We start from the raw sequence: 13,479 nt of genomic DNA, 5'->3' as shown, positions 1-13,479 counted from the left end.
GTCCTTAAAGCCTTAATTTTAGAGGAGCCTCTCACAGCCCTGAGGGGTGTCCACAGATGAGGGGTCTGGGAGAGGTCACACAGAAAAGCTGATACTGACGAGGTCTCCCTGGATGCCCCTACAGCCCTTCCTGACATCGAAACCTCCCCTCTCAGTGACTCTGACCCTAAACTCCATATCCAAGCCTTCTGCTCCAGCGGTGGCCTTGACTGGCCTGCCTCCGGGCCTTTGCACTTGTCACCCTGTCTGCCTAGGATGCTCTCCACTGGCTGTTCCCTGTCACGTGCAGCCTCGGCTGAAATGGCAGCTTCTGGTTAAGGCCTTCTTTAACCACACCATCTAAAGTAGGAAACCTCAGCCTTTCCCACTGTCTCTCTGATCCTCCCTCTTAGCAAATATGTCCACTTAGGGTCTGCCCGAAAGCCTTTCTTGTTCAGCTGTTCCCTGTACTCTCAGTGTCTGGCATACAAGAGGTGTCAGATAGTTGTTGACAGAATGAATTACTGTACCACCCCTACCTACCCTAGAAAGAACAGCTGGTCTAGCCCAGGGCTTCCTGTCCCCAACCAAGTAGTCAACCCAAACCAGCTCGAGACCAAAGTCCCCTCTGGGAAAGCTCTGTGACCTAGCTCACCCGGAAGATACCTGTGCCTGCAGGTGGAGCAAGCTGGCACAGGAATGCCAAGATCGGTCCCTTATCTGGTTTTCCCTGAGCTCCACCCCAGTGAGTCACCTAGAGAGAAGAGGGTGGGGGATGGAAGGCAGACGGCTCTGCCTGCTTCTTCAGAACCAAAAGCCATGGGTGCCAGGTCAGGTCCTGCGGGTTGAGGGAGTCAATCTTCTGCAGGAGGGAAAGGGGTCTTGTGCAGAATTCAGGAGGCTTTGTTGCTCTTTTGTACAATGGAGGCCCTAGAGGGAGGCCCAGGCCCAGGCTGTGGGCCATCCCCCCCCCCACCCCCCCCCCCACCCCACCCCACCCCCGCCCCGCTGCCCATTAAGCACAGCAGGCTTCTCCAAGGTGAAGGCCACTGGCTTCCAACTGGGGTTTCACTGTGTTCTCTTTGAAGCACCTTCCTGGAACATGAAACTGGCCCTGCTCAAAGAACCAAGGAGAAAACAAAAATTAAGGAAGTGAAATATCTACATATGTACAAGATGTCCAGACAGAGGCTAATTGATAATGTGACAGAGGTCCCCTTCTGGGGTAGGATCAAAGGTAAGCTATTGAAGATCATGTTTTTCTAAATTGCTTGATTTAAAAAAAAAAAAAAAAAAAAAAAAAAAAGCAGATACGTGTATGAGTTTCTCACAAACAGAACTCTTTTTCAAAAATAAAAATCCACAAGAGCCTGGAAGCACACACCTGTAGCACCCTGCAGGCTGAGGCAAGAATATCACTGGGAGTTCCAGGCCAGCCTGGGCTACATGATGACTTCCAGGTCAGCCTGGGTTAGATATCCTGTCTCAAACAGCGACCAAGGCCTGTCAGAAACCACTTTGCTTTCAGTCTGAGATCACCTACTCCCACACAGAGTGGGAGGAAGGTGGCTCCTCCCAGAGAGACCACCTCCCACTCCTACCCCGGAGAGGTGAGCTACAGGAGCGGGGAGGGCTGGAAGGTGGTGGGCAGACACCGATGTCTTGGTCTGGGGGAGGGCTCTGAAGCAGTCCCCTCCCCCACATCACTCCAGGCTCTGATTTCCTCTGCATCCCAGGGCATCTTTAGGGACCTCTCTTGTTCTTCCAGGGTGGCTGTCAAGCACCTGGCAGGGAAGAGGAAGGAGGAGTGTGCCAGGCAGTGCCCTGTGTATATAAGGAGTGGAGTGTTTACAGTGCCAGGCCTGGCTCCCAGCTCCTTTACATATCAGTCCACTTATGCTCGGCAACCCTGGGCGTGTTCTGCTCTACTATCCATTTTGCAGATAACGCCACGGGAGCCCAGGGAAGTCCTCAGAGGTGTAGCCGGGTACAGAGTTCACACTCAATGACAGCGGAACAAAAGGATCCAAAGGCTGTAGACCAGGGATCCAGTTTGGGTGGCAAAATGTTCACTGAGGACGCACAAGGCCTTCCCTGGATTCCATCCCTAGCACCCCATCGACAACTGGCCATGGTCGTGCATGCTTGTAATTGACTACTTGGGAAGTGGAGACAGGAGGACTAGAAGTTCAAGGCCACCCTCAGCTACATTAGGACTTTGAAACCTGAATGACATGAGACCTTGTCAAAAAAAAAAAAAAATTAAACAAGAAAGGAAGGGAGCTTGAAAGGTGGCTCAGTGGTTAAGAGTATTTGCTGCTCCCAAGTTCAGTTCCCAGCACCCATATTGGGCAGTGCATAACTGCCTGTAACTCCAGTTCCAATAGCTCTGACGCCGTCTCTGGCCTTCTCGGACACACACAGACACACAGGCCGTGTGCATAAACTCATTGAGGCCCACACACATACACATAATAAACAAATACATAAACTTTTTAAAACCAAAGAAGAATCACAGGAAAGGCTTGCGAGACTGGCCCATCCTTAGAGAAGACAATTTGTTCCTATTTCCTCCTGCACTCATGACGTCCGCCACCTGCTCTGCCCATTCGCCGTCACCACCACAGCGGCTTCTTCTCTTCCTGATTCCTCAACGACACTACACACACTCCCTGACCCAACAGGCTTGGCTTTCTAGACAGCCAGTGAGTGACTGTGAGTTCAGATTAGCCCACTTCAAGTTCAAAGCCTCGAAAGCTGGGCAACATCAGGGACTCCGCTGCCAGGCTCAGCTCTGTCCTGGGTCCAATCCTGGCTTTGTGGGTACAGGTGAAACTCCATCACCCTCACACACCGAGGCTCTCCTCCTCCTCTTGCATGCTCAGCCTGGTATGCAGAGCCACACCCCTGACCTCTTGGAGCCCAAAGCCCAGCAAGAAAAAGCAGTGTGTAAACATATCTTCAGGACTTTCTGGGCAATGCTAAAATTAGAGGTGAGGCCCTGTGGTGTCAGGGCACATGTGTGACAATAATTCACCCTGCATATGGAAGAGGGGGCTCTGGGTGCCTGAGACTCACAGTGACAAGTTGGGGATATGGTGAGAAGGAGGGAACACAGGCTGAGGAGAAACCTGGGGGGCTTAGGCCAGCTCCGAGGGGGTGATCTTGAACACATTCTTCTTTCAAGAAGCCCCCTTGGTGTGGGCCAGGGGCGTCAGTATAGGTGGCTCAGGGTCTTAGGTGTAACATACGTGCCCTCAGGCTTCGGGCACTTTTGAACCTGCCTTTGATCACAGGGTGAACACGGAGGTCATGGACCTCAACAGCCACCATATCAAGCCAGGATGCTGCTCTCTATAACTTTGTTCGCCGTTTCCCTAAACTATGCTCGTTTATTGTTGTCTGCCGTCTGTGATGGGGTGCGGTTTCCCACAGGTCGTAGTCATCTAACATCTTCTTTTAAAACAAATCCAAAGCTGGTGAGGTGGTGGGTGCCTGTGACCCCAGCACTCTGGAGGCAGAGGCAGGAGGATCTGGAGTTTAAGATTCAGAGCAACTTCAGGGTCGGTTGGGGCCACATCAAGACTGGTCTGGACTACTACGTATGACTCTAGCTTAAGAAATAAATAAAATTGGACTGAGTGCCTGGCACACGTCTCTAATCCTGGCGCTTGGGAGGAGGGAGGAGGCAGCGGCAGGGGGATCTGTGAGTTCGAGGCCAACGTAGTCTATAGCCAGGCCATTAAGGACTTCATAGTGAGACCCCGTCTAAAAAGTAATTAATTAATTAATTAACATTTGGAAAAGAAATCAGTTTAAAGAAGTATGTGAAGCTAGGCCTGGTGATATATGTCTATAATACCAGCACTCAGGAGGCCCAAAGATTGCCATGAGTTTAAGGGTAGTCTGGGCTACAGAGTACAACAGCCCTAACTCAAGAAAATAAAAAGAGAAAAGAAATATAAGTGAATAATATTATAATTAACATTACTTCTACACAGGGCAATTTAATAACATCCGAACTTAAGGGTTGCTGCAGGTATAGTTCAATGGTGGAGTGTAAGGAGGGGGCGGGGCAAAGAGGGAGAAGGAAATCTGTCAATGCCAGGCCAAATTAGCACTGCTACCCTCCAAGGCTCTAAGTGCCAGAAATGACTGCAGCAGGATTAAGTCATGGTGACTGAAGAGAGCAGGAGGAGACTTCTGTTGTTGGCTGTCCTTTCTTACTGGCGAAGGATCGGCTACAGGTACACAGCTAGCTTTTCTAAAACACATGGAACCACGCAGGTGTAGATATTTCTGTATGGAGTCACACATCCACCCCAGTAATTCTTCTGAAAATTACCCCGTGTACACACATATGCAAACTTAAAAACAGATACAAAAATGACTATGTACACACATATGCAAACTGAAATACAGTTCCCCCGTATTACCCACAGCAACAACGGATCGGAAACAACCACAGAAATCCCCAGCCGTGGCCAGATTAAATAAACTTTAGCACAGCCAAGAGTGGAGTCTGTAAGACCATCAAATAGAAAGATGCATGCCCTTGGGGCTCATGAGATGGCTCAGTGGGTAAAAGCTTTTGCCTTGCAACCTCCACAACCTGAGTTGGAGCCCCAGAAAAGGTAAAAGGAGATTATCAGCTCCATAAAATTGTCCTCTGACCTCCAAAATGCAAGATGTGGTACCTACAACGCATGCATATACCCACATACCATAAACACATAATAAAACATAATAAAAAACTAATTAAAAGACAGAGGCAGACCCCGGAAGTTATCTAAAATGTACAAAGATTTTACTTTGAGCAAAGTCCTGGTGATTTGGTTTGATTGGTCATGTTTGCCTAGCATGCACAAAGCCCTGGGTTCAATTGTTAGCATCATATAAACTGGGTGTGGTGGTGGACACCTGTAATTCTAGCATCCAGGAGGATCGGAAGTTCAAAGTCATCCTCGGGTACTTAGAGAATGTCATGCCAGTCTGAGATATCTGAGGGCTTGCCCCCACCAAAAAAAATAAATAAAAGCATTAAAGTATTAAATGAAAAGATGAGGGGCTCCTGTATATATATATATATAGACACACACTCACACTGTATAGAGAACTGTGTGTGTATATATATATATATATATATATATATATATGTATGTATATCTATATATTATAGATACTTCAGAAGTAAAAAAATAAACAAGTAGCGGAGGTCCCCTCTGTAGAAGACAAAGCAGGAAGGGGGAGCAGGTTGCCATTGGCCATCATCTTCATTTTTTATTTTTGAGACAAAGACCCCACTCCTTTTCTACTTGTGTGGGTACAGGGGTCACAAGGCATATGTGAGCTCAGAGAACAACTCTGTAGAGACAGTTTCCTCCTTCTACCTTTAAGTGAGTTCCAGAGACCAAACTCAGGATGTCAGGCTGAGCCATCTCTCTGACCCCCTGTGGTAATCTGAATGTCATTGGCCCCCATAAATCTCATAGGAAGTGGCACTTTTAGGAGGTGTGGCTTTGTTGGAGTGAGTATGGCCTTGTTGGAGGAAGCTGTCACTGTAAGGGAGGACTTTGAGGTTTCCTATGTTCAGGAAACTACCCAGAGGTCAGTTGACTTCCTGTTGCCTGCATGATATAGCACTCTCAGCTCCAGCACCAAATCTGCCTGCACGCTGCCATGCTCCCCATCATGATGGTAATGGACTGGACCTCTGAAACTGTAAGCAAGCCCCAATGAAATGTTTTCCTTATAAGAGTTGCTGTGGTCATGGCATCACTTCACAGCAATGAAAACCCTTGCCGGGCGGTGGTGGCGCACGCCTTTAATCCCAGCACTCGGGAGGCAGAGCCAGGAGGATCTCTGTGAGTTCGAGGCCAGCCTGGACTACCAAGTGAGTTCCAGGAAAGGCACAAAGCTACACAGAGAAACCCTGTCTCGAAAAACCAAAAAAAAAAAAAAAAAAAGAAAACCCTAACTAAAACGAAAGTTGGTACCAGGAATGGGATATTGCCATGATAGGTCTGACTATGCTTTTGTTTGGAGGAATTCGAAGTTTGGGACTGTGATTTAGAAAAGCAGTTGAATGTTTTAAGTGCTGCTTAATGGGCCATGCTAGTAGGAGCATGGAAGACAGTGGTGCTGAGTGAGATTTGATAAGGTGTGGGGGCCTGGCTCAAGAGGTTTCAGAGGAGAAGAATTTTAGTGTGTTGCCTACAGATCATTCTTGTGATATTTTGGTGAAGAAAGTGGCTGCCTTGTGCCCCTGTCTGAAGAGTCTGCCTGAGGCTAAAGTGAAGAGTTTTGGAGTAATTGCATTGGCAGAGGAAATCTCAAAACAGCCTAGTATAGACGCTGTCATGTGGTTTATAGTAATAACTCTAATGAAGATGTATAATGAAAAGGAGCAAGCGGAGCAGGGTAAATTACACAATGAAAATTTTGAGGAGAAAAAGAATACCAGGAAGTGGAATAGAGCTAAATTCTGTGTTGCAGAATATTTGTTTAACGATGCAAAGATGTATTGCATTGGTTAATTATGTGAAGATGTGTTGCTGTTTTACCTTGCCTGCCTAAGGCACCTGATTGGTCTAATAAAAAGCCAAACAACCAATAGTGAAGAAGGAGGTATAGGCAGGAAGAGGAAACAGAAGGAAAAATTTAGGCTTCAGGAAGAAAGAAAAGGAGATGCCAGGGAGACGCCAGGGGCCAGACAGACAGGGAGAAAGCAGGAAAGTAGGTCATACAGCATGAAAGAAAGATAAAAAGCTCCAAGGCAAAAATATGGATGAATAGAAATGGGTTAAATTACATTAAAAGAGCTAGTGAGACAAGCGTAAGCTAAGGTCAAGCATTCATGATTAATAGTAAGTCTCAGTGTGTTTATTTGGGACTTGGTTGATGGGCAAAGAAAATGCCAACTACAGTTCTGTGTTCAAGGAGATAAATGGATTAAGAAATGAATAGAGAAAGGGGTGACCTCCGGGCAAGACCCCACCCAGCTAATTTTCCAACTTGTGAATTAAAGAATCACTTAGAGCTGGTGTGGTGGCCTTTAATCCCAGCACTGGGAAGGCAGAGGCTGGTGGATCTCTGAGTTTGAAACCAGGCTGGTTTACAGAGCAAGTTTCAGGACAGCCAAGCTTAGGCAGTGAAGGACAGAAAACTAATGAAGATATACCACATGGTTCTGACTTTAGAGTTAAGCATAGAAGAAATGGGTTGTGGAATTTGCCTCCGTGCTTAAAGAAAGCCACTGAGGCCAGGCATGGGTCAGGGGTGTCCCTGAATGGAGGCCTAGAGAGGCCATTGTGTGAAGCTGTGAAGTTGAAGCCTGGATTGTCTTGGAGAACCCAAAATGTTAGAGATGCTAGGGTCATGGGATACCTCCTGAAGAGAGCTGCTAACAGGGAGTGGAACCAGCCCAGAGAAAGAAGTGTGTTGCAGTCAACAAAGCTGAACGGAGTTGGAGATCTGAAGAATTCGGAATTTGACCAGCTGGTCTTCAGTCTTGCTTTGGTCCAGTATTTCCTCACTCTGCTCCCTTCCCTGTGTTTTGGAATGGTAATGTATATCCTGTGCAGTTATGTGTTGGAAGTATGTGATCTGCTTTTTGATTTTTATTTTATAGGGGATTACAGTTAAGAGATTGCATGAAGCCAGGCGGTGGTGGTGCACGCCTTCAATCCCGGCACTTGGGAGGCAAAGCCAGGTGGATCTCTCTGAGTTCCAGGCCAGCCTGGACTACAAAGTGAAATCCAGGCTCCAAAACTACACAGAGAAACCCTGTCTCAAAAAAAAAAAAAAAAAAAAAAAAAAAGAAAGAAAGAAAGAAAGAAAAAACCAAAGAGATTTCATGAATCTCAGAAGAGACTTTGAACTTTGGACTTTTAAACTCTGAGACTGTTATAGACTACGGAGACTTTTGAAGTTGGACTAAATGCATTTTGCATTATAATATTGTTACAAGCTTATGGAGGCCAGAGAGTAGAATGTGGTAGTTTGAATGTCATTGGCCCCTATAATCTCACAGGGAGTGGCACTTTTTGGAAGTGTGGCTTTGTTGGAGTGAGTATGGCCTTGTTGGAGGAAGCTGTCACTGTAAGGGAGGACTTTGAGGTTTCCTATGTTCAGGAAACTACCCAGAGGTCAGTTGACTTCCTGTTGCCTGCAAGATGTAGCACTCTCAGCTCCAGCACCATGTCTGCCTGCATGCTGCCATGCTCCCCATCATGATGGTAATGGACTGAACCTCTGAAACTGTAAGTGAGCCCTCCCCAATGAAATGTTTTCCTTATAAGAGTTGCTGTGGTCATGGTGTCTCTTCCCAGCAATGAAAACCCTAAGACACCCCCTTTTCTACTTTTAATTTGTGCATGATTGCATGCATTTTCTGTCAATGATAATTTATAAGGAAAACCTTTTGCCAGCCAGGCATGGTGATGCATGCCTGCATCTCAGGATTTCAGAGGTAAATGCAGAAAGATTAAGAATTCATGCTCATGAGCTGGAGAGATGGTTCAGTGGTTAAGAGCACTGGCTGCTCTTTCAGAGGATCTGGATTTGATTCCAGCACCCATCTGACAGCTTACAACTATCTGTAACTCCAGTATGGGGAATCTGATTTACTCTTCTGGCCTCCGTGGGCACCAGGCACACGTGTAGTGCACAGAAACCCATGTAGACAAAACACTTTTTTACAAAATAAAAATAAATAAATCCTATTTTAAAAAGAATTTAGGAGCTGGGCACCTTGTTTTTGTTTTGGGATTTTTTTGTTTGGTTGGTTTGGTTTGGGTTGTTTGTTTGTTTGTTTGTTTTGAGACAGGGTTTCTCTGTGTAACAGCTCTGGCTGTCCTGGAACTCTGTAGACCAGGCTGGCCTCAAAAATCACAGAGATCCACCTGCTTCTGCCTCCTGAGTGCTGGGATTAAGGACATGCACCACCACCACCTTGCTCTTTATAGACAGAAACAGCAAGCATTCACACTTCCGGTTTATTAAGTGAGTAACCCTTGCCCCCACCCATCCTCTTGCCAGGGGTGAGGCAGGAGACGGCATCAAGATAATGGGTTTTTCCGTAAATGGCTTCCAATTAGCAGTCAACTCAACGCAGACAGATTACTTAACCTGCAGTGGCCGCCACCCTGCAGCCACATTCTGGCACCTGGAGCCACCCCAGCAGCCCTGCCCTGCAGCTGAGCTCTTGGCCTGGGTAGGGAAATATTTTTAAGCAGAAATACTGCCGGGGATGGGAATACAGCAAGCTCCGTTGGCGAGAGAGGGGAAGTTCCAAGTTCTGAGTCCTGCTCAGTCTCAAGAAAAGCAAAGCAAGAGCCTACGTGGGTGTCTACAGGGGCTGTAGGGGACGACTCTGACCTTGCAAGCTTACTTGACTTCACATAACTGTGTCTACCTTCAGTTTTGGTGAGGTTTCTGGGGGGTTTTCTGTAATGTTGCAGATTGAATACAGAGCCTCCCACGTGCTAGGCAGATACTCTACCACTGAGCTACACCCCCAGTCCTTTTCTCCCTTTTTATTTTGAGACAGAGTCTAAGTTGCCCAGGCTGCCCTTAAACTCACTCTGTAGCGTCACCAGGCCTTGAACTTGGGATCTTCTGGCCTTAAGCCCTCCTGAGTGCTGGGAGGCCCGCATAGCTCTTTCCTCATTCGCTCTCATCACTAGTCCTAAAAAGGGGATGCTGTAGGGTGTGAGGCGGACTATGACGCATTTCTATTTTACGGGTGAAAAAAGGAAGATGTGATGAGGCCCGGCCAATGGTTACACACTGAAGAGGAGGAGAAAGACTGGGGCCCCCACCTTTCCACCCTTTGCCTTAGCCTCTCCTTTTACCTGACTTACAGGCAAGGCAAGACTGAGCAGGATCACTGTGGTCTCCGGTGCTGGCTGTCTTCAGCCCTGACTGCCCACTGCATCGGTGTGAAACGCTGAGGTACAAGTTTAATAAGTACTTGTACCAAGGCACGGGGGTCTGTCGTGCTGGAAACGTCCCAGTTCATTCTGATGCGACTTTGGGTGAGAATCTCTGAATTATAGCTCAAATCATCGACCCCCCGCCTTCAACCTCTCTGCAACTTATACCTCCACATCTCCCCTCCACCCTTGGGGCCCTAGCTCTCCTGCTTATCTTTCTTTCGGGGTACCTGGAGTCAGAGAACAGGGCTGGAAGCTAGCCAAAGACTAGAACGAACAGTTCTGAGACCCAAAACACAGATATCATTTGCCTACGATATGCCAGTGAGTCTGGGACGCAGCAGGACTGGAAGCAAGATCTGCTGGCTGCAGCAGGGTTGCCTCACAAAGGGGTCCCATTCAAAGTCAGCCTTGATGGCCAGCCCAGCAGCTCCTGCTACCAGAAGAGATGCAAGGGGGAGCTGAGGAAGAGGAGGGGGGGAGACAAAGAGAGAGAAAGAAGAGGGAGGGACATAGGGAGGGAGGGACTTATTTTCAGGGGACACTTTGGGATCTCTGAACAAGCCTATCTAAGTACACACTGGAGGCAGGGGCCTATTCCATAGAGCTGAGGGTAGAGTCAGCCTGTGGAAAGATATCCTCATGCCTAGACTGAGATCCAGTTATTTTAAAATGCCTCGGTAAGCCAGGGCTGGTGGCACACCCCTGTGGTCCCAGGGCCAGGTATGTGGAAGGTAGAAACAGGGGGATCAGGAATTCAAGGTCACTGTCAGCTACACAGTGATTTGGGGACCAGCCTAGACAACATAAGACCCTATCTAAAAGAAAAAGAAAGTCCCTTGGGGTAGCTTACACCATTCATGTCTAGATAACATTGATGGTGCCAGACATGGTGTCTTAGAACTGTAATTCCAGTACTTGGGCGGTTAAGGCAGGAGGATTACTATGAGTTCAAGATTAGCCTGGACTACATAGTGAGTTCTAGGCCAGCCAGAAATGCATAAGACCCTGTCTCAAAAAAAAAAAAATGAGCAAACACATACACACACCACCAGCTGGACTGAGCTACAGTGAGACACACAACAACAATAACAATAGTTAGGTGTGGTTGCACATGACTTTAATGCCAGCACCTGAGTGACAGAGGCAAGTACATAGAGAGACCCTGTCTCAAAACAACAACAACAATAAATAATATTATTACCTCCCATTTTTGAGCCCTCTGTGATCTCATCTTGGACTACTTCCATTTTATTTCCACAACCATCCAAAGGTTTAATAATTACTGTCTCCGATTACAGATGAGAAAACTATGGTCAGAAAAATGAAGGAACTTCTCCAGACCACTCAGCTAGAACGCCGCGGGCAGTATTCAAAGTCTGGTTGTGCAGAACCACAGCAATCCTGATCTTCCGCGAGCAATGCCAGAACTCATGAAAACAGTGACCTAAGAGCCGCACAGTGGAATGCTCCCCTCCAACAAGAAGGCAGGTGCATCCTCCTCCCATCAAGGAGGAAAGCAAGACGCCCAAGGGAAGCTGGCGGGAAGGTTCAGGCAAGTAACAGCAGAGACCAGACTTGGAATCCAGGTGGCTACAAGCACAAAAGCTGACCACCTCTCGCTATGCTGATGGGGAAGTCACACCCTGCAAGCGTGGTGGGCGCGGCCAACATCGTACCCACCGCCTACCGAACCACCAGAGGATGCACAGGGTATGGCTGACGAAGCAGACCCCATCAGGTTGGTCATAGGTGAGCAGTAGCACAGATGGACAAAGTGGCGTCCTGTGGGCAACTGCTCTAACGCTAGGGACTGGGCGGCTGCATTCGAGTTGAGCTGGGGCCGCCACAACATCCCGCTTCCCAGGGAAGTGGGGAGAGGAGCCGCTGCGCACTCCCGGAGGCCTCCCTGGAGGGGCTAAAGCTGGACCCCAGCCGGGATCCGGTGTGGGGGCCATCAAAGGAGTGTGGAACATCCCGTACCCTCCTCCTCCCCGCTGCTCCCCAACCTCCAACCCCGGCTCCGCCGACTCCATCCCGATCACTCACTCACCCAGAATACGGTGGAATAGACGATGAGAGAGAACTTGAGCCAAAGGTAGGAGACGCGCGCGCAGTAGCGCACCTGCTCCGAGTCCCCGCGGGGCATCGTGGCTCCCGCGCGGGGCTGCGGGGCTGCCCAGGTCCGGCCACCGCTCCAGGCCCCACCTGCGGCTGTCCCGCGGCCTGCCCCGCCACCCGCGCGCTCTCCCGGGACTGACACAGGCGAGCCGCAATCACCGCTCGGGCCAGGGAGCGGACAATGCCGGCGGCCAATGGAAGCGAGGGGGCGTGTCGGGGGCGTGGCTTCAGCTCCAGACACAGCACAGACCGGGAGAGGGGAGGGGGCGAGACTCCAGGAGCCAGCGCTCCCGGGCTGAGACACCCCGCGCCCCGGAATCCGGCCTGGGAGCTTATGGCCTGGAGAGGCGCGGGAGGAAGGATGAGCTTTCCCAGTTCCATATTAGAAAGCAGGCTTTCAGGCCGGGGAGCAGTAGTTCAGTGGTAGGGCGCTTGCCTAACTTAGCCTGGGTGTTTAAGCACCCTCAAAAATAAAACGTGCCAATGAATACTGCGAGAAAGAGGTAAGGACTAACTGCAACCGTGTTGAAAGTGCAAGGGAAGCACTTTGGGAGGCAGAGGCAGGAGGATATTTGCGAGTTCGAGGCTAGTCTGATCTACATTGTGAATTCCAGGATGGCCAGAGCTGCTCGGTGAGACCCGGGGGGGGGGGGGGGGGGGGGGAGGGAGCAAGCAAAACAAAACAAAAAAGTGCAAGTGAGTTGCGGTTGCAGTTGCACCCTAACGCGGTCCTTTAATCCCTGCACACAGGAGGCAGAGGCAAGCGGGTCTCTTGAGCTTGAAGCCAGTCTGGTTTACATTGTGGGTTCCAGGCCAGCCAAGGTTACATGTGAGACCCTGTCCGAATAAAACACAAAACAAAAACATGGAAGTGAGTGTGTAAGAATGATGATGGTCTGCATCCTGGAAAGTCAGCAGTCCAGGGTGGAACTCAGGGGTCCCTTGGAGCAACAGTCTTCCAGACACAGATCTGCTCCATCCTTCCCCCCAACTGACCATGGAAATCCCCCCCTTTGGCACTCAGCCCTATTCCTAGAGCCGCTTCTCCCAGGAAATCCTCTTCTAGGCCCATCCTCAAACCCAGTCACCTCACAAGTCAGTGGGGATCTGACCTGCCTCCAGCCTGGCCTTTCTAGCTAGACTACAGGTATCTATGAGTCTTCTTTTTCCCAATTTAAGTGGTCCCAGCCGTACTCCGTACTCTGTTGTTTTCCTGTCCCCAGACCTAGCCTAGCTCATCCGGGAGCCTGAGAACGAGGCAGTCTGTGTTTGTGGCATTCAGTAATTAAATGCGTGGCTGCCAGTCAAAAGCTCTGGAAGTGCTGAGTGGGGGTCCCTGGTGGTGAATATGGGAATAGCATCTATGGGCAAGTTCCCTGGGCTGGGTTGAGCAGGAGGGAAATGTTCAGGAGGTGGGCTGTCCAGGTGTAAATCCTGGTATTTC

At 49.1% G+C, this 13,479-nt stretch overlaps 1 protein-coding gene across 1 annotated transcript in view; it reads right to left on the bottom strand.

The window, feature by feature from the left end:
• The window catches only part of Tspan15 (tetraspanin 15), a 45,239-nt gene extending 33,058 nt beyond the window's left edge, over positions 1 to 12,181 (bottom strand). Inside the window, exon 1 of the mRNA XM_006972719.4 lies at positions 11,968 to 12,181. Within this exon, the coding sequence (XP_006972781.1) occupies positions 11,968 to 12,063 (96 nt within the window). The 5' untranslated portion in view covers positions 12,064 to 12,181. The remainder of the gene's footprint in view (positions 1 to 11,967) is intronic.
• Positions 12,182 to 13,479: the final 1,298 nt, after the last annotated feature.

This window comes from Peromyscus maniculatus, chromosome 21, assembly GCF_049852395.1.
Source record: "Peromyscus maniculatus bairdii isolate BWxNUB_F1_BW_parent chromosome 21, HU_Pman_BW_mat_3.1, whole genome shotgun sequence".
In the NCBI taxonomy this organism is placed as follows: domain Eukaryota; kingdom Metazoa; phylum Chordata; class Mammalia; order Rodentia; family Cricetidae; genus Peromyscus; species Peromyscus maniculatus.
The sequence above is the reverse complement of the archived record's forward strand: the minus strand, read 5'-3'. Positions and strand labels throughout refer to the sequence as shown.